The sequence below is a fragment of the Macaca thibetana genome, chromosome 10 (assembly GCF_024542745.1).
Source record: "Macaca thibetana thibetana isolate TM-01 chromosome 10, ASM2454274v1, whole genome shotgun sequence".
Classification (NCBI taxonomy): domain Eukaryota; kingdom Metazoa; phylum Chordata; class Mammalia; order Primates; family Cercopithecidae; genus Macaca; species Macaca thibetana.
The window spans coordinates 94,240,224-94,264,663 of NC_065587.1; the positions used below are offsets into that span (position 1 = coordinate 94,240,224).

At 40.2% G+C, this 24,440-nt stretch overlaps 1 protein-coding gene, 1 long non-coding RNA gene and 1 pseudogene across 6 annotated transcripts in view; 1 reads left to right on the forward strand and 2 right to left on the reverse strand.

Moving 5' to 3' along the window:
* The first annotated feature begins 1,144 nt into the window (after nt 1-1,144).
* Nucleotides 1,145-24,145, forward strand: LOC126929870 (uncharacterized). Its single transcript, XR_007717311.1, has 4 exons — nt 1,145-1,684; nt 2,266-2,364; nt 20,730-22,392; nt 23,738-24,145. It is a non-coding gene; the product is annotated as an uncharacterized LOC126929870 (long non-coding RNA).
* LOC126929867 (mediator of RNA polymerase II transcription subunit 28-like) lies at nt 9,248-15,436 on the reverse strand (annotated as a pseudogene). The gene has a single exon (XR_007717307.1). The product of XR_007717307.1 is annotated as a mediator of RNA polymerase II transcription subunit 28-like (transcript).
* Nucleotides 15,543-24,440, reverse strand: part of ZNF337 (zinc finger protein 337) — a 32,913-nt gene continuing 24,015 nt past the window's right edge. For 3 of the 4 annotated variants that reach the window (XM_050746548.1, XM_050746551.1, XM_050746549.1), the window contains one exon: nt 15,543-18,360. In XM_050746548.1, coding sequence (XP_050602505.1) covers nt 16,355-18,360 — 2,006 coding nt within the window. In that variant the 3' untranslated portion in view covers nt 15,543-16,354. Of the gene's footprint in view, nt 18,361-19,843; nt 20,732-24,440 lie in introns of those variants that run through there. The other variant, XM_050746550.1, reaches the window with a different exon arrangement.

Below are 24,440 nucleotides of genomic sequence, written 5' to 3' on the forward strand. Positions count from 1 at the left end.
TTGGATTTGCATCTTCAAAGTTCTCCCACCCTTTGAATCCACTCCACTTAGCATTTCACTGACACCGCTCCACTGAAACTACTCTTGTCAGGCCACCAATGACCTTCACCTTGCTCTTCAATTGCCATTTCCTGGCCTCTTCTTATTTGTCCTATCGGTAGCATTTGAACTAGCCAGTCACTGCTTTCTCCTAGATAAACTGTTTTTTTTCTCTTTCTGTTTTTCTTTTTGAGACGGAGCCTCACTCTGTTGCCTGTTGCCCAGACTGCAATGCGGTGGTCCAATCCTGGCTCACTGCAACCTCTGCCTCCTGGGTCCAAGCGATTTTCCTGCCTCAGCCTCCTGAGAAGCTGGGGTTACAGGCGAGTGCCACCATGCCCAGCTAATTTTTGTATTTTTAGTAGAGACGGGGTTTCACTATGTTTCCTAGGCTGGTCTCGAACTCCTGACCTCTAGTGATCCACCCACCTTGACCTCTCAAAGTGCTGGGATTACAGGCATGAGCCACTGTGCCCAGCTGATAAACTTTCTTTACTTGGCTTTTGGGACATCACACTTCCTTCATTTTCTCCCCAGCTCACTGACTACTCTTCATAGTCTCTTTTCTGGTTCCTCCCATTTCCCTGACTTTCTGATATAGGAGTTCCCTCAGGGCTGCTTAATTATACTCACTCCTTTGGGGATCTCATTCACTTTTATGACTTTAAATACCATCTGTATGCATATGCTGATGACTCAAAATTATATCTTCCCTGGATTCTTAACACTTAGCTTGGCCAGAGGATAGAAAAGTAAATACAGCCAATTAGTCCCGGAAAGGTGGTCAGTCATACTCACATTTTAAGAAATGCAAATCCAAACTATAAGAAGATACCACCTACATATATGAGATAAGCAAAAGTTTAACGTTTGACAGTCAGAGCTGGTGACCAGGTAGGAAAACAGGCCATTGTGTACTGGTGGAGGGAATATAAATTGGTGCAGCCTCCTTTGAGAATAATTTGGCATAATCTATCCCTTGAACAATCATTCCCACTGCTAGAAATTTACCCTTGGAAATACTTTCACAACTTTTACAGGATACAGATACTAGAGCATTTCCTGCAGCACTGTAAATTCAAAAGGGTGGAAATGGAAACCACCCTTGGGTGCTCCAGGGACCACAAAATAAAATTTGGTGTATCTGCAAGATGGAATACTATGAGACTTAAAAATGTAAACAGAGGAGTTTCTTTTGCATGTTATGGATCATGAGATTCACAATGATTTATAGAAGCTGCTGACCAAAGTTTTCTTGGGGCAGTTTCCCTAGAAGTAGGATAAAAAAAGACTTCCTTTCATGCCCCTCCTTTTCTGTCCCCTTATTACTGAAGAGTGAGTGCAGGAGGATAAAATGTGGAGGCCCCTGCTTCCTTAATTACTGGTCTAGTCACAGCCATTCTTGAGGCCCACTTTCTCCATGAAGTATTTTTTATATCCTATGATCCCAAGCACTTTATTTCTTTAGTTCTCAACAGTATCCCCAAATTACCAGCCTGCATCTATCATCCTGCATTTATTGCAGGTTTTTTTCTTTTAGATGGTGTCTGGCTCTGTTGCCCAAGCTGAAGTGTGTTGGCGCCATCTTGGTTCACTGCAACTTCCACCTCCCAGTCACAAGTGATTCTTCTGCCTCAGCCTCAAGGTTAGTTGAGATTACAAGCACCCACCACCACACCTGGCTAATTTTTGTATTTTTAGTAGAGATGGGGTTTCACCATGTAGGCCAGGGTGGTCTCAACTCCTGATCTCAAGTTATCCGCCTGCCTTGGCCTCCCAAAGTGCTAGTATTACAGGCATGAACCACTGCACCTGGCCCATTTATTGCAAGTTTTTGAGAGCACTACTATATTTATTGTTCTTCCACAGCATAGATCTGTGCCAAATACAGAATAAGTTTCCAGGTATTTGTTGAAGTCAGAAGTGAAAATAAGAAGACACCAATTGAATAATAACTAAACAAGAACACATTCAAGTTAATACCAGCTGACAAACAAGGTCGTCAAAGTATTATCAGAATACCTAATAACTGCTACCTGGGCTTTATATACTTGGCCACAGTTTCCATTATTCAGAATTGCAGAATCCTGCCTTCCCTATACTCCAAAATATGTGAATAAATCATGCAGTGGACAATGGCAGAAGTATAAGAAAGTATATGTCTTTCCCATACTGAAACTGCTATTTGTCATATTCTTTTTTTTTCTCTCTCTCTCTCTCACCCAGGCTGGAGTGCAGTGGCATAATGGCACCTCACTGAGAACCTCCACCTCCAGAGTTCAAGTGATTCTGGTACCTCAGCCTCCCAAATAGCTGGGACTACAGGTGTGTGTCACCTTGCCCCACTCATTTTTGTATTTTTAGTAGAGATGGGATTTTACCATGTTAGCTTGGCTGGTCTCGAACTCCTGACCTCAGGTGATCCACCCACCTCAACCTTCCAAAGTGCTAGGTTTACAGGCATGAGCCTGAGTTTCTTATATACTTTGGATGTTAACCTCTTATCAGATATGTGGTTTACAAATATTTTCTCCCATTCTTTTGGTTGTGTCTTCACTCTGTTGATTTTTTTTTTTTTTTTTCTTTCCTGTGCAGAAGCTATTTAGTTTGATGTAATTCCATTTATATATTTTTGTAACCTGTGCTTTTGGAGTCATATCCAAAAAATCCTTGCCAATATCATGGAGCATTTCCCCTAAGTTTTCTTTTAGTAGTTTTTTAGTTTCAGGTCTTACATTTAAGTTTGCAATACATTTTGAGTTGATGTTTGGATATGGTGTGAGACAAAGTTCTGATTTCATTCTACCGTATGTAGTTATTCAGTTTTCTCAGCAACATGTATTGAAGAGACTGCCCTTTCCCCGTTGTGTATTCTTGGCACTTTTGTCAAAAATCAATTGACCATAAATGTATTGGTTTAGTTCTGGGCTCTATTTTGTTCTGCTGGTATGTCTGATTTCATGTGTCAACCACAAAAATCTGAGACAGGTCTCAGTGAATTCAGAAAGTTTATTTTGCAAAGGTTGAAAATGTGCGCCTGTGATACAGCCTCAGGAGGTCCTGATGACATGTGCCCAAGGTGGTGGGGGCATAGCTGTTTTTTTTTTTTTTTTTTTGAGACAGAGTCTCGCTCTGTTGCCTAGGCTGGAGTGCAGTGGTGCAATCTTGGTTCACCACAACCTCTGCCTCCCAGGTTCAAGCAGTTCTCTGCCTCAGCCTCCCAAGTAGCTTGGATTACAGGCTCCCGCCACTTGCCCGGCTAATTTTTGTAACTTTAGTAGAGACAGGGTTTCACTATCTTTACCAGGCTGATCTTGAACTCCTGACCTTGTGATCCACCCGCCTCAACCTCCCAAAGTCTGGGATTACAGGCATAAGCCACCACACCTGGCCAGTTTTATACATTTTAGGGAGACATAAGACATTAATCAATATACGTAAGACATACATTGATTGATTCCATCAGGAAAGGTGGGACCACTCAAGCACAGAGGGTGCTTTCAGGTCACAGGTAGGTGAGAGACAAATGGTTGCATTTTTTTTGAGTTTCTGATTAGCCTTTCCAAAGGAGGCAATCAGATATGCATTTATCTCAGTGAGCAGAGGGATGACTTTGAATCGAATGGGAGGCAAGCTTGCCCTAAACAGTTTTCAGCTTGACTTTTCCCTTTAGTTTAGTGATTTTTGGGTCTCTAAGATTTATTTTCCTTTCACATTTCCCCCCTTTTCTTTTTTTAAAATATTTTGGAGAAAGCATTTTAGAAGAAAGTGAGTCTCTGGTCTCAGGTTTTCTCTGATAATTCATGACTAGGATGGTTTACTCCTAGATGTGCAGGTCCTGAGTTAAGAAAACTCATTTTTAGCAGGTTGAGAATTCTCATGTTCTATGAAGAGAAAACCAGGAGAAAAAGGGAGAAAAACAACAACAAACAAAAGAACAATCCTGGAAAATCAATATAGACCACATTACTCTGAAGTCTGTACATCAGTAGGCAGGTATGAAAGTGGCTTATGTATGTAAATAGGTTGCTGTTACTTTCTTCTGACATTAAGTTGTCCAGATTCATTTTGCAGGGCTTTAAGAAATCACATCTTAGTTTTCAGTGATTTCAAATTAGGAAAAATGTGGCAAAAAAGGAAAAGAAAGAAGAAAAGTATTGAAAACATTATTTTGGAGACCAGTAACCAGGAAAAATTAGAATTCAGTTCAAACTGTTGAAAATAATAAAAATTGAAAACAAGCAAGACTAGAATCTAAGAACAGGTGTACTATAGTTTTTGAAACATAATTTTTCTCTCCTAGTTTCCCATTTTTACTAAAGACAAATCATGATAGGACCAATTTGGCTTATTATATTTGGCCAGACTATTTGTATAAAGTGCAGCAAGAATAATGATTTTTTCAATAGGTTTTTAAAATTGGCTTTGATGGAACTTTTTTCATAGAAGGAATCTCAGATAAGACTTTTTAAAGCCAAGCACAGCCATGGATTTGTACCATCAAATACTCATGAATTGTGTGAATTCTCCTCTTGAGGCTTTAAAATAACTTGGGGCCCTGAGCCTGTCAGAAAATGACAGTCTCTACTTACTACAGGTCAGGAGCCCTGTGCAGGGACTGTGTAGATGAGGTGTGGGCCAGTTTTCTCAAGGAGCTTTTATTGGCTCTGTATGTCAAGTTTGATTCCTTAAAGGAAAGTATACCATTCAAGTCAAAGCCTTGGTAAAATAACCAGATTCTCAAATTGTGTCCTGTTACAAATGAAAACAGATTCTTACTCTGCGTATGCAATAGCTATATTGCCAATAAGTTAAGAATATTCACAAATAACTTCCAAATTCTGGAGAAATCAGGTAGAGAGAAACAAATATGTTCCAGATTTTGTTCATAGGTGTATACTTAATTGTTAAAAGCTGTCAATAGCTCAAAAGAAAGGTTTCTTTGACTGAAAAAACAGAACAAAGGATCAGCAACATTTTAAGTAAAAAGTCAAAAAGATTACTTCAGTCTTCTATTAGTTCAGTCCATGCAGTTAATTTTTGTTTTGCTTGATATTCATGAGCATTACAGCTCTCTGAGTCCTGAAAGTTTTTCCTCTATTCCGATGTCACAGCCTCCAAAGTTATCAGAAACTTGCATTGAGGAGCACCTATTCAGAGTTTTATAGCTGATTATAAAACCACCTTCTAAAGAGGACCAAAACAACAATTGTCCATGGATGACAAAAAATTTTAGAGCAGTCGTAGTCAAAGACGCAATTGACAAGAAAACTTGTTACCTCTGTGACACACTAACATAATTATAATTATTACTGATAACGTACACTAAGTCCTATCAGAATTATAGGATTTTTTCATAATTTTGGAACACATCAATAATATATTTATACAATGCAGCCCAAAGAAAACCAAATAGCATTTCATATTTGACAATGTTTCCTGTATAATTTTTGTACCAAAAAAACCCCATATATGTCATTTTTGGACTTTAGGGAACTTTATACCTTAAAGGATTCATTAGGTCAGAAAAAGACATAATTTATAATTTCACTTTGGAAAGTTTGTCAAATATCAAAGGTTTAAACACTCAATATTACAAAATGAGATTACAGGTCATTGTAAAATATGTTATTCATTTAACTGAAGTGATAACATAAAGATTTCAAAAAAGGGTGAAAACCTTCATTCTTTCAGAGAGGAGACTTAATTTTCCAAATAAGCCCTAATAAAAACAGGATGAAGCCAATTAGATTTGTTTTTCAAAATTTTATAAACAAACTATAAAATTTTAATGTTAACCATAAGATATAACTTCCATAAGCTTTTTATACCATTTATAACCTTTATTAGGGAGTCAGTTAATGCTTTAAGAAAACCTTGTTAATCTGACACAGGGGCCTATATGCTGGTCTTGCATTTGTGTGTCTTTGACATTAAAGAAACTGAACTATTTTATCTCTCAAAATCAGCCCATACAATCTCACATGCCCACCTCTTCCTTGATAGTCTCTTGGTCTTGAGGAGTTGAATAGCTTTCATTTCTGTAGTTTGAAATGTAGTTTATTTTGATTGGCATCTTTTACCAGGCCTGAAGATGAGGCTTTAATTGCTGTCAGTTTTTAAGATTTAGTGGGACTTGGTGTCCTTTTTAGACCCAGGAGTCAAGGCCTTATAAATCAATGTCACAAGGACTGTAAAAGCACATACAGAAAGATATATGGATGTAATAAATTTAATTTAAAAAGTTGTTTTAATCTCAGTTTTTTCCTAAGCAAAGCAAAACTTAGTAATAATGGCATAGGAATTGTTTCAATAAATTGTAAAATCTGTTAGGCCAGTTACCAAAAGGCAAAAGAAAACACCTTCCTCACTGCACTGAATATTACGTTGGAAGAAAACATTTTGTTTAGACCTTAAGAAAATATTGTTAGCATCAGACCTCAACAAAGAGAACTTGAAAAAAACATATATGAGCTGAAAATGAGTTGAAGGAGGGCATTACTATTTCAGAAGGGAGAGAAAACAAAAAAATGGTGAGGTGCAATAAAAGTTGAACTTTGGGTTAAAAAAATTAAAATATATTATAATCTATTAAGAGTAAATCAATCCCTTAGGAAAATTTCATTGTTCGAAGCAATTATTTAATATATAAGTGTTGTTTTTTGCATCAAGCCCAATCTCTAGAAAGATCACTATAATTTCCTTTTAATTATAGACAACTTGATCATATAAAAGTTTTTTTTTTTTTTTTTTTTGACAGAGTCTCATTCTGTCGCCCAGGCTGAAGTGCAGTGATGTGATCTCAGCTCACTGCAACTGCAACATCTGCCTCCCAGGTTCAAGTGATTCTCCTGCCTCAGCCTCCCGAAAAGGTGGGATGACAGGTGTGCACCACCATGCCTGGCTAATTTTTGTATTTTTATTAGAGACAGGGTTTTGCCATGTTGGCCAGACTGGTCTCCAACTCCTGACCTCAGGTGATCTGCCCACCTTGGCCTCCCGAAGTGCTGGGATTACAGACATGAGCCACTTGCCTGGCCTCTTTCTTTTTTTCTTTTTTTGGGAAATAAATCTTCTTATTGTGACTTACACAGACTGTTCATGACTTGGACTTTCTGGTGTGTTCTAAACATCCCTCTTTCTTTAAATTTTTTTTTTTGAGACAGAGTCTCGCTCTGTCGCCCAGGCTGGAGTGCAATGGTGTAATCTTGGCTTCCTGCAACCTCCACCTCCCAAGTTCAAGCGATTCTCCTGCCTCAGCCTCCTGAGCAGCTGGGACTACAGGCACGCACCACCACACCCAGCTAATTTTTGTATTTTTAGTAGAGACGGGGTTTCACCATGTTGACCAGGATGGTCTTGATCTCTTGACCTTGTGATCCGCCTACCTCGGCCTCCCAAAGTGCTGGGATTATAGGCTTGAGCCACCACACCCCGCCTGATTTCCTTTCCTTTGAATAGATACCAAGTTGTAGGATTGCTTCATTGTATGGCAGTTCGATTTGTAGTTTTAAAAAGAACCTCCGTATCATTTTCCATAATGGCTGTACTAATTTACATTCCCAGCAGCAGTGTATAAGAATTGCTTTTTCACCACATCTTGCCCTTTTTTTTTTTTTTTTTTGTCACTTTATTGAATTTGTTTATTCTAAGTTTTTTGGTGAAGGCTTTAGAATGATCATCTTGTCTGTAAAAAGGTATAATTTGCCTTTCTGTTTTCCAATTTGGATGCCTATTTCTTTATCTTGCTTGATTCTAAGACTTCCACTACTATGTTAATAAGAGAGGTGAAAGTAGGCATTTGATTCATGTTTCAGTTCTTAGAGGAAAGACTTTCAGCTTTCCCCTATTCATTATGATGTTAGCTGTGGGTTTGTAATATGTGGCCTCTATTATGTTGAGGTATGTTTTTTCTATGCCTAATTTGTTGACAGTTTTTATCAGGACGGAATGTTAACTTATATCAAATGCTTTTCCTGCATCTATTGAGAAGATCATAGTTTTTGTCTTTCAATCTGTTGATGTGATATATCACATTTATTGATTTGCATATGTTCAACCTCTTTTGCATCCCTGAGGTAGAGCCCATTGATCATGGTATCTTTTTGATGTGTTGCTAGGTTCAGTTTGCTAGTACTCTTGAAGATTTTTACTGTATGTTCATAAGGGACTTTTTGGCTGTTGTTTCCTTGGTATCAGAGTAATGCTGGTCTCATAGATTAAGTTTGAAATAATTTCTGCCTCTTCATGTTTTTGGAATAATTTGAGAATTAATGTTAGTTGTTCTTTTGAAGTTAAATGTAGCAGCAATGCCATCTGGTCCTAGATTTTTCACTCTTGGGAGACTTTTTATTATGGATTCAATCTCGTTACTTATTAGTCTGTTCAGGTTTTGTATGCCTTTTTTTTTTCCAAGATTGAAAAATTGCTATTTATTTAAAAAAACTTCTGAATTAAATAGGGAAATGGCAATAACTGGTATATACATTAATTCAAAATATTTTCACTGAGCACTAAATAGAATAGTTTCCAATCTTTTCACTAAAAACCCCTTTTAAAGAATGCCTAAAACTGGCCAGGCGCGATGGCTCAGGCCTGTAATCCCAACACTTTGGGAGGCTGAGATGGGCAGATCACGGTCAGGAGTTTGAGACCAGCCTGGCCAACACAGTGAAACCCCATCTCTACTAAAAAATACAAAAAAAAAAAAAAAAAAAAAAAAAAAAATTAGCTGGGCATAGTGGCAGGCACCTGTAATCCCAGATACTCAGGAGGTTGAGGCAGAATTGCTTGAACCTGGGAGGCTGAGATTGCAATGAGCCGAGATGGCATCATTGCACTCCAGCCCTGGCAACCGTGTGAGACTCTGTCTCAAAAAAAAAAAATAAAAAATAAAATAAAGAAAGGCCGAGTGCGTTGGCTCATGCCTGTAATCCCAGCACTTTGGGAGGCCAAGTTGGGTGGATCACAAGGTCAGGATTTCAAGATCAGCCTGGCCAAGATGGTGAAACCCTGTCTCTACTGAAAATACAAAAAATTAGCCAGGCGTGGTGGCACGTGCCTGTCATCCCAGCTACTCTGGAGGCTGAGGCAGAGAATTGCTTAAACCTGGAGGGACGGAGGTTGCAATGAGCCAAGATCGCGCCATCGCACTCCAGCCTGGGCAACAGAGTGAGACTCCAGTCTCAAAAAAAAAAAAAAAAAAAAAAGCCTAAAACTTAGTTTATTTAGGTCTTTAATCAAGAAATCTAAAGCTGCTAATCAGAGTTTTGAATCACCATTAGATGACTAGGCTAACAACCTTGAGGTAATATAATGTGGGTTTTAAAAGCTTTGTTTAAACTATACATTCTAACAGAGGGGATTCATTGGTCTCAGGCAATTAATCACAGGTTCAATGCCAGATACTGTATATACACAGACAAAACAGAGTAATAGCTATCATTTATAAGGATAAATAACATATGGTCCTGGTATATTCAAAGGGAATAATGTCTAATATTTATGGGTGTACAATTAGTGATGGGCAGGGAGACAGATACAAATGACTAACCCACAAGGGAGAACCTAAAAAGGACGATAGAAGAGATAAAAGTCCTGTGCCCTAGGGATGCAGCAGAAAAGGTGCTGGGAGGCTTTAGGGACCAGGTGGCATCTAGATCAGATCAAGAGATGAATGGATGTCAGTGTGTGTGGGAGGGACCTTCAAGGCTGGAGAAAACAAAGTGAGCTAAACACTGAGCCACAGGAGTACTCCCTGCTCAGATGACAGTGAAGCATTTGTTCTGAGTAAAAAGATGTAATCTAATAAAAGACTGCATAAAACACTGGAAGACCTCACGCAATGAGAGCCTGAAACAATGCTTGTATTTCTTAACAGCAATTCAACAGAGTATCTGAGGTGGCCTGTGGAACGAACGAGAGAGCAAAATATCTTCCCAAAGGCAGAGGCGCCGCATGCTCTTGGTGGAGGTTAAGTAGCCAAGGATCGCACCCGCAAGCCCACCTCCACCCTGAGACCCCAGTCCCTTGGAATCAAATCCACAGCAAAAATCTTCCTTAATGGAAAATCTCTCTCTTCCCAAAATGTAAAATAAAAACAATATAAGCAAACAAAACTGAAAACAAAAAAAGATAATCAGAGCAAGCTTTAGCCTCTCATACTTCACCTATGCCCCAACTGCCATGTTACTGAGAACAGGGTCTGCCCCATTACTTAAATGGATTCCTTATTGCAGGACATGACAAAATTTAGCATATCACTGATCCTACTATGTCCCTCCCTATTAAAAAAAAAAAAAAAGTAAACCAACACCACACAAAATATAACCTTACCCTGAATAAAAGTCAGCCTCAACCTAAGGATCCTACTGTAATGTGACTACCCTAACCCAGGAAACCTTAATCCTATTCTGACCTATTCACACAAAAAATCCCCATTCTAAGAGCTTTGGAAGCATTACAAACATGGTTGCATTAGATTCCTCTTCTGAAGTATTCTGAAGTCTTGAAACAGCAAATTTACATATTTTTCTATACTACCACTGAAGGGTAATTATCATAAAAGGCCTACAACCAAAATCCTAATCCCCTGATTCTCAGGCTATTGCAATTTTTTTTTTCCCTCAGATCAAATAATAGGAAATACACACAAAAAAATGAAAAGTCATACAAACATAAAAACACAGAATCTATAAGTGTCACCACACTGACAGTCTTAACTATGCTAAAGAGAAAAAGAATTTGGTTTACTCAAGCTCTGGGCATTTTGTAAAGTACTTAAGACATTAACAGCTTATAAAAATAGTGAAAAAAATTTAGGTGGGAGCATAAAACTAACTCCTTCATTCAAAATCCCAAGTTCACGAGAAGGGATTTGTGGCTAAACTGTCCGCACAGGGCGGCCTCAGACACCAGCCCAATCTTGGGCTGATGGCCTTGACCTTTGTGCTCAGGTCAGCTTCTGGGGTGCAGGGATGTTGGCAGATGCCTGCTTGAGGTACACGGAGGAGCCCTGAGGGCTGCTGGCTGGTGTTCTGTGCTGCACATTTGATGCCCTTCAGCCCCTGTTGCCAATGCCTCAGCTTTGTCAAGTGCTTCTGGACAGTGTGTGTTTCTGTTGTAATTCATTCCTTAGTTCTGAGACATCCTCTTTGGTAACTTGCTCTGGTGTCTGGACAAATAATTGCAATCGTTTTCTGTAGGAAAACATTCTGCCTGTGTTGCAATATCCAGAAACTCCTAGATATACTGATCAACACCAGTTTAAATGTTTTCCTGATCAATGCCATTGACATAGTCCTCACTCACCAGAGAAGCTAAACAAGCCTTGAAAGATGACTCCAACTCATTCACCCGGTACTGTTAGAAGGTCTCAGAGTATCTGGTGCTGCCTGAAGAAGTGAAGCCTGGCCCCGGAGCTCCAGTGTGGGTGGTGGGATCCCTGGTAGCTGCTAAGAGAACATATCACCTAGTGGAGCCACCATGTCTTGAATAGCCTGTATTTCTTTATGATTCAATCTTGTTATATAAAATGCATCTAGGAATTTATTCGTTTCCTCTAGGTTTTCCACTTTGTTAGTGTGTAGTTGCTTATAAGAGTCTCTAATGATCCTTTGCATTTTTGTGGAATCAGTTGTAATGTTTTCTTTTTCATTTCTAATTTTATTTATTTGAGCTTCCTCTTTGTATTGTTGGTTAGTCTGGCTACTGGTTTATTGATTTTATCTTAAAAAAAAATAAAACAAACAAAAAAAACCACACAACTTTCCCTGTGATTATTTCCTTGTAGATTTTGTCTCTATTTTGTTTTATTCTGCTCTGATCTTTATTCTGTCTTCCTTTTACTAATTTGGGGTTTGGTTTTTCTTTCCTTGAGGTGTCTCATTAGGTTATTTGAAGTCTTTCTGCTTTTTGACTCTAGTTATTAATTGTTACAAATTTCCCTCATGGCAATGCTTTTGTTGTATCCCATAGGTTTTGAGATGTGTGTTTCCAACATTTTTTACTTGAAGAAATGTCTTTATTTCCTTCTTAATTTCTTCATTGACCATCATTCAGGAATATGTTAATTTCTATGTATTTGTAGTTTCTAAAGTTCCTCTTGTTATTGATACGTAGTTTTATTTCATTGTTGTCTGAGAAGATACTAGATGTGATTTATTTTTTTTTTTTTTTTTTTGAGATGGAGTCTCGCTCTATTGCCCACACTGGAGTGCAGTGGCGGATCTTGGCTCACTGCAAGCTCCACCTTGTGGGTTCATGCCATTCTCCTGCCTCAGCCTCCTGAGTAGCTGGGACTACAGGTGCCCGCCACCACGCCCAGCTAATTTTTTGTATTTTTACTAGAGACGGGGTTTCACCATATTAGCCAGGACGGTCTTGAACTCCTGACCTTGTGATCTGCCCGGCTCAGCGTCCCAAAGTTCTGGGATTACAGGCCTCAATTTTTAAAAATTTGTTGAGGCCAGGCTTGGTGGCTCACGCCTGTAATCCTGGTGTTTTGGGAATCTGAAGCTCCTCAAGTGGGAGGATTGTTTGAGGCCCAGAGTTTGAGACAAGACTGGGCAACATAGTGAGACACTGTCTCTACAAAACGTTGAAAATTAACTAGGCATTGTGGTGTGCATCTGTAGTCCTTATTACTTGGGAGGCTGAAGAGGGGATCATTTGAGCTCAAGAGTTCAAGGCTGCAGTGAGCTATGATAACAGCACTGCACTCCTGCCTGGATGACAGAGCAAGACCCTGTCTTAAAAAAAAAAAAAAAATGTTGAGACTTGTTTTGTGGCCTAATGTATTAGGTTTACCCTGGAGAATGTTCCATGTGCTGATTAGAAGAATGTGTGTTCTACAGCTGTTGGATAAAAGATTCTGAAATATCTGTTAGGTCCATTTGGTCTAAAGTGCAGTTTAAATCCAATGTTTGTTGATTTTTCTGTTTAGATGATCCAATGCTGACAGTGGAGTGAAGTTCTCAATAGTTATTGTCTTGGAATCTTTATTTTTTATAGTATTTGCTTTATGTATCTGAGTGCTCTGTTGTTGGATACATATATATTTAGAGTTGTTATCTACTCTTACACTCCGATAGCATTTTTGCTATGAAGTGAATCTCCTGGGTTGGATGTTATATTACTTGGTATTTCATGTCTTTGGATCAGGCATGAGTAATAGTGCTGGCTGAGCCTTACAGGACTAGAAAGGCAAATCCATGTTTGGAATAAATCCAGGTATTTATCCCTGTGAGGCTGAATCACTGTTTTTTAGAGGCTGGCAGGTGGCTGATGTAGTCAGTTTGTCCCCAGGTAAATAGTTTATTTTCTTGAGGAATACTGTCATATTAGGGACTCAACTTTCTGCTGATACATGCTGGGTAGTTCTTGGCAATTTTTTTTTTTTTTTTAGACGGAGTCTCGCTCTGTCACCCAGGCTGGAGTGCAGTGGCGCGATCTTGGCTCACTGCAAGCTCTGCCTCCCGGGTTCACACCATTCTCCTGCCTCAGCTTCCCGAGTAGCTGGGACTACAGGCACCCGCCACCACACCCGGCTAATTTTTTGTATTTTTAGTAGAGACTAGGTTTCACCGTGTTAGCCAGGATGGTCTTGATCTCCTGACCTCGTGATCCACTTGCCTCGGCCTCCCAAAGTGCTGGGGTTACAAGTGTAATCCCAAATATAATTATGTATTTATATAATTATATTATATATATATGTGTGTGTGTGTGCATATGTATTTGTCGAGCTTTCCTGTTCATCATTATATTGTGCATTGCCCATTTAATCAGCACAATCAGTGAAATGACAGTTTCTACTTTGTTGCTCCTATTAGGATGTGTGGTTTTTTTTTTTTAAGAATGTTAGAAATGTTGCAGAAACTAATTCAACCTTTTTTTTTTTTTTTTTTTTTTTTTTTTTTTTGCTTTTTTTAGACAAGGTCTCACTCTGTTGCCCAGACTTGAGTGCAGTGGTGTGGTCACAGCTCACTGCAGCCTCAACTTCCCAGCCTCAGGTGATCCTCCCATCTAAGCCTCCCAAGTAGCTTGGACTACAGGCATGTGCCACCACACCTGGCTAGTTTTTTGTAGAGATGGGATTTTGCCACTTTAGCCAGGCTGGTCTTGAACTCCTGCACTCAAGCGATCCACTCAACTTGGCATCAGAAAGTGTTGGGATTATAGGCATGAACCACTGTGTCTAATCTCTAATTCAACTGTTTTACTTCACTTCTCCATATGCACATTCTACCAGTGCACTAACTTCATGTTGAGTAAGAAACAGGGAAAAAGTAGCTATGAGTTGTCTTATGTTTCCAATCCCATCTGTGTGATCATTTTCCTGCTCAAAAGGAACTTGAGCAGGAAATGCGTTGACCAGGTTCCTTGGCTGTTTATGCTAAGATGTTGTCTTCTGAATTCAAATCAAATTCTGGGTCCAAATGGACAGTGGTGTCTCTTGGGGCTGTCAGTGTCCCTGATTACTCAGATGTAAATGTGTTTAATATGGAAGAGAAGCACAGAATTCTGGTGAACCCACAATGTATAGTGAAACTCAAAATGAGTATGAGGAAAGTTATGGAAGTTGAAGGGCAAGCATCACAAATACCGTTTACAAAAGGATAGGCATATTGCATGTATCTTCCCTGTGCTGGACAGGGGTTGTGTACAGCTATGTAGGGCACATGTGCATTAAGCTGGCCTTAATTGTGAAGGTTCTGTGGTAATGAATGGTGGAAATGCTATTCATAAGGAAGGACGGGCCATTTCTACACACTCAGATGGTCTGTGGCTGGGAGCATGGCAGAGGCAATCTTGGGCATCCATGGAGATGTTCCTGTATCATTTTTCAGGATCCCAGATTTTCCTCACAAAGGGTCTGACCTCTACAAAACAGACATGCATTGGCTAAGCATTCCAACATCTGTAGAGCTCTGCCACTGTAACTACAAGGCCTTCAGCCCACACATTTGGGCAATGATTCTGCCTTCTATCCAAGAAGATAAAGGCCTCGTAAGCACTCACCAAGGAGTCCTGGTTTACTTAACCACTGTTTGCTAATGGCTGAATGACGTCTTCAATTTCTCAAGGTCCTTCTGCAGGTGGTAATGCAGATCAGCGATAATCAGTCTACTCCGCTCTTTGTAGGCACTTTCCCTACATTTTCCAAGGCCTGCATCATCACACATGCCACAGCATTCTCTATCATTGAAGCATTTTCTCAGAAAATCACCTGTGAAATATTTTGCAGCTAACCACCTACCTGTGCCCCACTAGCCAACCTGCTTTACTCCTGCCAGGCAGGTGAGTGGTCCCCAGATCCCTATTTTACCACCTGTTTTGTCAGACTGTTCTTGGTATCACTGTGTTGGAGGGAGTTCTCTGCAAAGACCAAGATGGGACTGCATGTACAGAGATTTTATTTCAAGATATGATTGTGAGAGAATGATGAGGGGAGCAGTTACTTAGTCTATTTGAGCTGTTATAACAAAATACCACTGGCTAGGAAATGTATAAAGAGGACTTTATTTTCCCAGAGTTCTGGAGGCGAAGTTCATCATCAAAATATCAGTAGGTTCAATTGTCTGTTGAGGGCTCATGTCTGTTTCTAAGATGATGCCTTCATGCTGCATCTTTTGGAAGGGAGGAGCATTGTGTCCTCACAGAGCAGAAAATAGAAGGGCCACAGGACAAACTCCCTCTATCAAGCCTTTTCATAAGGGCACCTGATCCCATTCACAAAAACTCTATCTTCATGACTTGACTTAATCACTTCCCAAAGGTCCCACTTCCTAATACTGTCACACTGTTTCAACAGTAAACAGTTTATGTAGCGTTTCAACATAAATTAAGGACATTCAAACCAAGGAAGGCTGGGAGGGCAGCCAGAGGGAAGGAAAGTGCAAGAAGAGGTTTGGTGGAGGTGTCCTAGATTGCCTGCAGTCCAAGGAGGTTGGGGAGATTGTCAGTAACAGACCTCCCTTGGTATCCCTGCTCTGCAGTCACTGGCTAAGAGCAGTCCTTAGAAAAAACAGCCTGGCACAAATACAAGAACATGTGCTCAGTAGGAAAGAGACCATATTTCCCCAATAGCCCAGATAATGCCCTCCCCTCAACTGGCATCTCTGTTCCTTAAACATTGACCTCTTTTCTCCGAATCTCTTGGGGACACATGGGTTGAAATCAGGTTCTCTGTGGCCCTCTGGATTCTGTCTGCCTTTATTATATCTTCACAAACAAGTTATACAGCCTCAACTGAAGCTTGTAACAAAGCAAAGTTACTCTCCTGTGTGTGTCCTCTGATGGCTGGTGAGATATGGCTTCAAGATGAAGCCTCACCCACACTCCCTGTACAAAAACCCTTCTCACGTAAGTGTCTCTTTAAGTGCTTACTGTAGTATGACTTATTGCTAAACTTTCGTCCACACTCTTGGCATTCATAAGGCCTCTCTCCTGTGTGTATTCTTTCATGCACAGTGAGGTCTGACTTACTGGTATAGCCTCGCTTACACTCCTGGCACACAAAAGGCTTCTCCTTTGAGTGTATCCGCCAGTGGTGTCTGGTGAGACTTCTCTTCCAGCTGAAGCCTTGTCCACACACATTACACACGAAGGGCTTCTCCCCTGAGTGTGTCCTCTGGTGTGTGAGGAGATTTCCCTTCCAGTTGAAGCCTCGCCCACACTCCTTGCATACAAAAGGCTGCTTGCCAGAATGTGCAAGCTGGTGTTTCACAAGGTTTGACTTCCAGATAAATCCTTGCCCACATTCACTACAGATGAAAGGCTTCTCCCCCGAGTGTGTCTTCTGGTGGAAGAGGAGAGTTGACTTTAGGATGAAGCCTCGCCCACAATCCTTGCAATTAAATGGCCTTTCCCCTGAGTGTGTCCACTGATGTCTAAGAAGATTTGCCTTCAAACTAAAACTTTTCTCACACTGCTTGCACATGAAGGGTTTCTCTCCTGAGTGTGTCCTCTGATGTATGGTGAGATTTGGCTTCAAGGTAAAGCCTCGCCCACAATCCCTGCAGAAAAAACGTTTCTCTCCCAAGTGTGCCCTCAGGTGCTTGTTATACGAGGACTTATCCCGAAACCTTCGCCCACACTCCCGACATCCATAAGGCTTCTCCTCTGAGTGTGTCCTCTGGTGTAATGTGAAGGTTGACTTTTGGATAAAGCCTCGTCCACAGTCCTTGCACACAAAAGGCTTCTCCTCTGAGTGTGTGATCTGATGTTTCACGAGAGTTGACTTCTGAATAAACCCTTGCCCACATTCTCTACAAACGAAAGGTTTCTCCCCTGAGTGTGTTCTCTGGTGGTAGATGAGAGTTGACTTTTGGCTAAAGCTTCGCTCACAATCCTTGCACACAAAAGGCTTCTCCCCTGAGTGTGTTCTCTGGTGTCTGAGGAGACTTCCTTTCACGCTAAAACTTTGCTCACACTGCCTGCACGCGAAGGGCTTCTCCCCTGAGTGTGTCCTCTGGTGTGTGATGAGGTGTGACTTATTGCTAAAGCCTCGGCCACACTCCTGGCATCTGTAAGGCTTCTCTCCTGAGTGTATTCTCTTGTGCACAACGAAGTATGACTTATTAGTATAGCCTCGCCCACACTCCTTGCACACAAAAGGCTTCTCCCCTGAATGTGCCTTCAAGTGCTTGTTGTATGAGGACTTATCATTAAACCTTCGCCCACACTCCTGGCATTCATAAGGCTTCTCTCCTGTGTGTGTTCTCTCATGCACAGTGAGGTATGACTTACTGGTGTAGCCTCGTCCACACACCTTGCACAGAAAAGGCTTCTCTCCTGAGTGTGTCCTCTGGTGTCTGAGGAGATTTGCCTTGAGGCTGAAGCCTCGCCCACACTCACTGCATACATAAGACTTCTCTCCTGTGTGTGTCTTCTGGTGCAAGAGCAATGCTGACTCATTTCTAAAGCCCTGGTGACACTCCCTGCATGTAAAAAGTTTCTGCCTGGAATGTGCTTTTTTGTGTATGATTACTATCGTCTTCTGGCTTAAGTCTTGCCCACGCTCTGCACACCTGAATGCTCCCCATCTTGAATTTTCTATTCCTTTCAATGCTTTGTCTATTTCTGTAGGATTTTCCCTCTGGCCTTGACTAGACTCTATTTCCACTACGCTGTTCCTCCTCCTTGAGCTTACTGCATGTCTTAGGGGTGGGCTGGAAAATGCCATGGGCTTAGAGCTTTTTTCTTTCTCTTGACCTTCAGCTGTGTCACTCTGGAAGCTTTGATCAGAAAATTGTAGTTGCTGTTGCCTCTGATGTGCAAGTCCAAGATTCTTGGGCCGCAGGACATGTTCTGCATATATTCCTGGAGAACAGACCAACAATGAGACTGAATCAGTAATGAAAAGTCTTCCATCAAAGAAAAACCTAGGACCCAATTGCTTTACTGCTTAATTCTAGTAAACTCATAAAGAACAACAAACATCAATTCTTCTCAAACTATTCCAAAAACCTGAAGCGGGGCGGGGAGGAATTCTTCCTAACTCATTCTACAAGACCAGCATTATCCTGATACCAAAAACAGACAAGAACACAACAAAAACAGAGAACTACAGGCCAATATCCCTGATGACGCTAAATGGAAAAATCCTCAACAAAATATTAGCAAACCCAATCCAGTAACACAGAAAAGATAATACACCATGACCAAATGAGATTTATCCCAGGTATGCAATCATGATTCAACATACACAAATCAATACTTGTGATACATCACATCAACAGAGTGAAGGACCAAAAGACATATGATCATCTCAACAGATACAGAAAAGGATTTGATATAATTCAAAATCCCATTATGATAAATACTTTTGTTTTTTTGAGACAGGGTCTCACTCTGTTGCCCAGGCTGGAGTACAGTGGCATGATCATGGTTCACTGCAGCCTCGACCTCCCAGGCTTACACGATCCTCTCACCTTAACTTCCCGAATAGCTGAACTCCAGGTGCCTGCCTGTAGTCAAGCCATAGGTGCCACTGCCTGGCTAATTTTTGTATTTTTTGTAGAGAGGGGATTTCGCCATGTTGTCCAGGAAAAGTACTCCAAAACTTGTCGGATATATGATTACATGAGCTTTCCTACATCATCTGTATAATTTCTAATTTTTCTGATCACTCAGATAATGAGAGTTAAGTTTGCTGATTCTGTAAAGTTACAGGGTAACTTACAATGGTGTTATTTTGGCACTACCCACATACACCCCATCTTCTCATACCTGCACTGAACCAGCTTTGTCATTCTGCCAGTAACCTCACTTATGAGTTAAATAAAATCCTAACATGTACTCCCATTACATTAAACATTCACACTTTCAGAAGTCAGTGGTAGACAAGAAGCCTTTTATTTTAATTAACTGACAGACAAATCAGCAAGCAATTAATATGGGGGCGAGAGAAGGGAGTTGATAATGGACTGAACGTTAGCATCCCCCCTAAATTCATATGTTGATGCCTTAACCTCCAATGTGATGGTATTTGGAGGTGGAGTTGTTGGGAGATAAACAGGTTTAGTTGAGATCATGGGGTGACCATGAGAGGACACAGCAAGAAGGTGGCAGCCTGCGAGCCAGGATGGGGACCCTCACAATGAAGCAAAGGTGCCAGCACCTTCATCTTGGAATTCCCAGATTCTAGAACTGTAAGAAATAAATGTCTGTTGTTTAAGCCTCCCAGTCTATGATATTTTGTCATGTCTATGATATTTGAGATGACTAAGAAAGGAGTCTCTTCCCACCTATGCAAACTGAGGGAGTGGCACCGATCATAAATCCAAAAGCAGAGACCTCATACCCATGAAAACTCACACCGGCTCCAAATTTCTCAGTGGATGCCCCCACATTTTTTATGGGGTGGTGGGAAGCAAGGAATGGGAAAGAACTCCACAGTCTGTATGAACCTGCTTTTTTGGGAAACAACAGGACAAAGTCAACAACAATAACCATAAAAAAAAAATCAACCTGCTAATTTTCTGACAGAGAGTATACTGTGTAATTCCACTTACAAGAAGTTCTAAGATAGGTGAAATTAAGGCATATTGAACAAAATCCAAACAGTGATTTTCTCTGGTGGATGTGGGGGCAGGAAATGACTGGAAAAAGGCATAAGAGTACTTCTGGGGTGAAAGTAATTGTTATGTGTTGTCATAGGGGTCCAGATTACATAAAGTTATGCATATGTCAAAGCTCACTGAATGTTACACTTAAGATTTATGCATCTTACATAAGTCCTAAGAAGAACCACAAAGAAACATTATAATATTACTTATTGATATGCATGCTGAAGTGTTTATCAGTAAAGGATAATGATGTCTCCAATATTAAAGAGAATCAAAAGGAAGATGGACTTATGGATGGAGAGAGCAATGTAGAGCTGGATAAGTAAGTGATAAAGAATATGGAGCACAGAGCTAAATGCTGACTGTAGGTGGTAGACTGACAGGTGTTCATTCTATAAGCCTTTCAACTTTTTAGTATCCACCAAAATATAATTGTTTAACATTTGCTTCACAAAAAAATGCTGGAAGAAAGAAAGTATTATAGGATGTAAACTCAAAATATACATGCCATGAAATAAGGAAAGTTAAATGAGCATTACAGTCACCAAAAATATCTTAAGAACCAATATTAACATTAAATGAAATAGATAATAATATAGTAACTATTATTATGTTTTACAGATGAAATATGATGACTAGGATTTGCTTCAAAATAATCCAGGAATGGGAGATGAGGGTGAAAGTACAGAGGACACAAGATTCCCTGTAAGCCAATAAAATTATAATAATTCTAACCTTGCATGTATTTAATAGTAGGCTAAAATATATAAAGTAAGTCCTACAAAACTTAGTAGATATAGAACAATGCACTATGAATATAGAATATGTAAAAACCATCTTATCAAGTATTGGATAGTTCAAACTGCCCTCCCTAAAAAAAATCTGTAAAGACACAGAATAAGCAACAACAACAAAAATCTTTATATATAATTGGCCAAGCATGGTGGCTCATGTCTGTAATCCCAGCACTTTGGGAGGCCGAGGCGGGTGGATCACCTGAGGTCGGGAGTTCAAAACCAGCCTGGCCAACATGATGAAACCCATCTCTAGTAAAAATACAAAAAAAATTAACCAGGGGTGGTGGTGAGCACATGTAATCCCAGCTACTCAGAAAGCTAAGACAAGAGAATTGCTTGAACCTGGGAGGCGGAGGTTCCAGGGAGCCAAGATCGCGTCACTGCACTCCAGTCTGGGTTACAAGAGTGAAACTCCGTCTCAAAACAAAACAAAACTTTATATCTTTAAATCTTTGTATCTTTATAAACTTGATCTACGAAGGGTTTCTTAAACAAGACATAAAAGAGACTTCTAAGTACTCGAGGAGAACTGCAGCTAAGTAAGGCTAAATCTGTCCACACATTCACTAAATAGGATATAAAGGTCAATAGAAACAGATGACCCTGAAACTGACACATAACAAGACAGAGAAAACTAAATTTATCATTGTCATAAGAAGAAAACTTAACATCACTTTTTAGCAGTCTCCTGTGGTCCCACTGTGAGGAGTGAGGGAAGCCAGTAAAATACCATGAAAAGAGAAGAGAGGAACACAGGGCCTAACTGTGAACTAAAACTGCTCCAAGAGAACAAGTCCACCCTAGAGGCAAGAATCATCATCATCATCGTCGTCAAGGCAAGAATCATCATCATCATCATCATCATCATCATCATGAGTCCTGATAATCATCATCATCATCATGAGTCCTGATCATCATCATCATCATCATGAGTCGTGATCATCATCATCGAGTCCTGATCATCATCATCATGAGTCCCGATCATCATCATCATCATCATCATGAGTCCTGATGATCATCATCATCATCATCATCATGAGTCCTGATCATCATCATCATCATCATCATCATGAATCCTGATCATCATCATCATCATGAGTCCTGATCATCATCATCATCATCATGAGTCCTGATCATCATCATCATCATCAACATCATGAGTCCTCATCATCATCATCATCATCATCATGAGTCCTGATCATCATCATCATCATGAGTCCTGATCATCATCATCATCATGAGTCCTGATCATCATCATCATCATCGTGAGTCCTGATCATCATCATCATCATCATGAGTCCTGATCATCATCATCATCATCATCATGAGTCCTGATCATCATCATCATCATCATCATGAGTCCTGATCATCATCATCATGAGTCCTGATCATCATCATCATCATCATCATGAGTCCTGATCATCATCATCATCATCATCATGAGTCCTGATCATCATCATGAGTCCTGATCATCATCATCATCATGAGTCCTGATCATCATCATCATCATCATGAGTCATGATCATCATCATCACCATGAGTCCTCATCATCAGCATCATCATCATCATGAGTCCTGATCATCATCATCATCATCATGAGTCCTGATCATCATCATCATGAGTCCTGATCATCACCATCATCATCAGTCCTGATCATCATCATCATTAGTCCTGATCATCATCATCATCTTCATGATAAGGACTCATGAGTCCTGATCATCATCATCATGAGTCCTGATCATCATCATCATCATCATGAGTCCTGATCATCATCATCATCACCCTGAGTCCTGATCATTATCATCATGAGTCGTGATCATCATCATCATGAGTCCTGATCATCATCATCATCATCATGAGTCCTGATCATCATCATCCTCATGATCAGGACTCATGAGTCCTGATCATCATCATCATCATGAGTCCTGATCATCATCATCATCATCATCATCATGAGTCCTGATCATCATCATCATCATCAGTCCTGATCATCATCATCCTCATGATCAGGATGAGTCCTGATCATCATCATCATCATGAGTCCTGATCATCATCATCATCATGAGTCCTGATCATCATCATCATCATCATGAGTCCTGATCATCATCATCATCATCATCATGAGTCCCGATCATCATCATCATGAATCCTGATCATCATCATCATCATCGAGTCCTGATCATCATCATCATCATGAGTCCCGATCATCACCATCATCATCATCATCATCATCATCATGAGTCCTGATCATCATCATCATCATCATGAGTCCTGATCATCATCATCATGAGTCCTGATCATCATCATCATCATGAGTCCTGATCATCATCATCATCATCATCATGAGTCCTGATCATCATCATCATCATGAGTCCCGATCATCATCATCATCATCATCATCATGAGTCCCAATCATCATCATCATCATCGAGTCCTGATCATCATCATCATCGAGTCCTGATCATCATCATCATCATGAGTCCCGATCATCATCATCATCATGAGTCCTGATCATCATCATCATCATGAGTCCTGATCATCATCATCATCATCATCGAGTCCTGATCATCATCATCATCATCATGAGTCCTGATCATCATCATCATGAGTCCTGATCATCATCATCATCATCATCAGAGTCCTGATCATCATCATCATCATGATGAGTCCTGATCATCATCATCATCATGAGTCCTGATCATCATCATCATCATCATGAGTCCTGATCATCATCATCATCATGAGTCCTGATCATCATCATCATCATGAGTCCTGATCATCATCATCATCATCATCATGAGTCCTGATCATCATCATCATCCTCATGATCAGGACTCATGAGTCCTTATCATCATCATCATCATGAGTCCTGATCATCATCATCATCATCATGAGTCCTGATCATCATCATCATGAGTCCTGATCATTATCATCATTATCATCATGAGTCCTGATCATCATAATCATCATCATCATCATGAGTCCTGATCATCATCATCATCATCAGTCCTGATCATCATCATCATCAGTCCTGATCATCATCATCATCCTCATGAGTCCTGATCATCATCATCATCATCATCATGAGTCCTGATCATCATCATCATCATGAGTCCTGATCATCATCATCATGAGTCCTGATCATCATCATCATCATCATCATGAGTCCTGATCATCATCATCATCATCATGAGTCCTGATCATCAGCATCATCATCAGTCCTGATCATCATCATCATCCTCATGATTAGGACTCATGAGTCCTGATCATCATCATCATCATGAGTCCTGATCATCATCATCATCATCATGAGTCGTGATCATCATCATCATCATCATGAGTCCTGATCATCATCATCATCATCATCATGAGTCCTGATCATCATCATCATCAGTCCGGATCATCATCATCATCCTCATGATCAGGACTCATGAGTCCTGATCATCATCATCATCATGAGTCCTGATCATCATCATCATCATCATGAGTCCTGATCATCATCATCATCATCATCATGAGTCCTGATCATCATCAT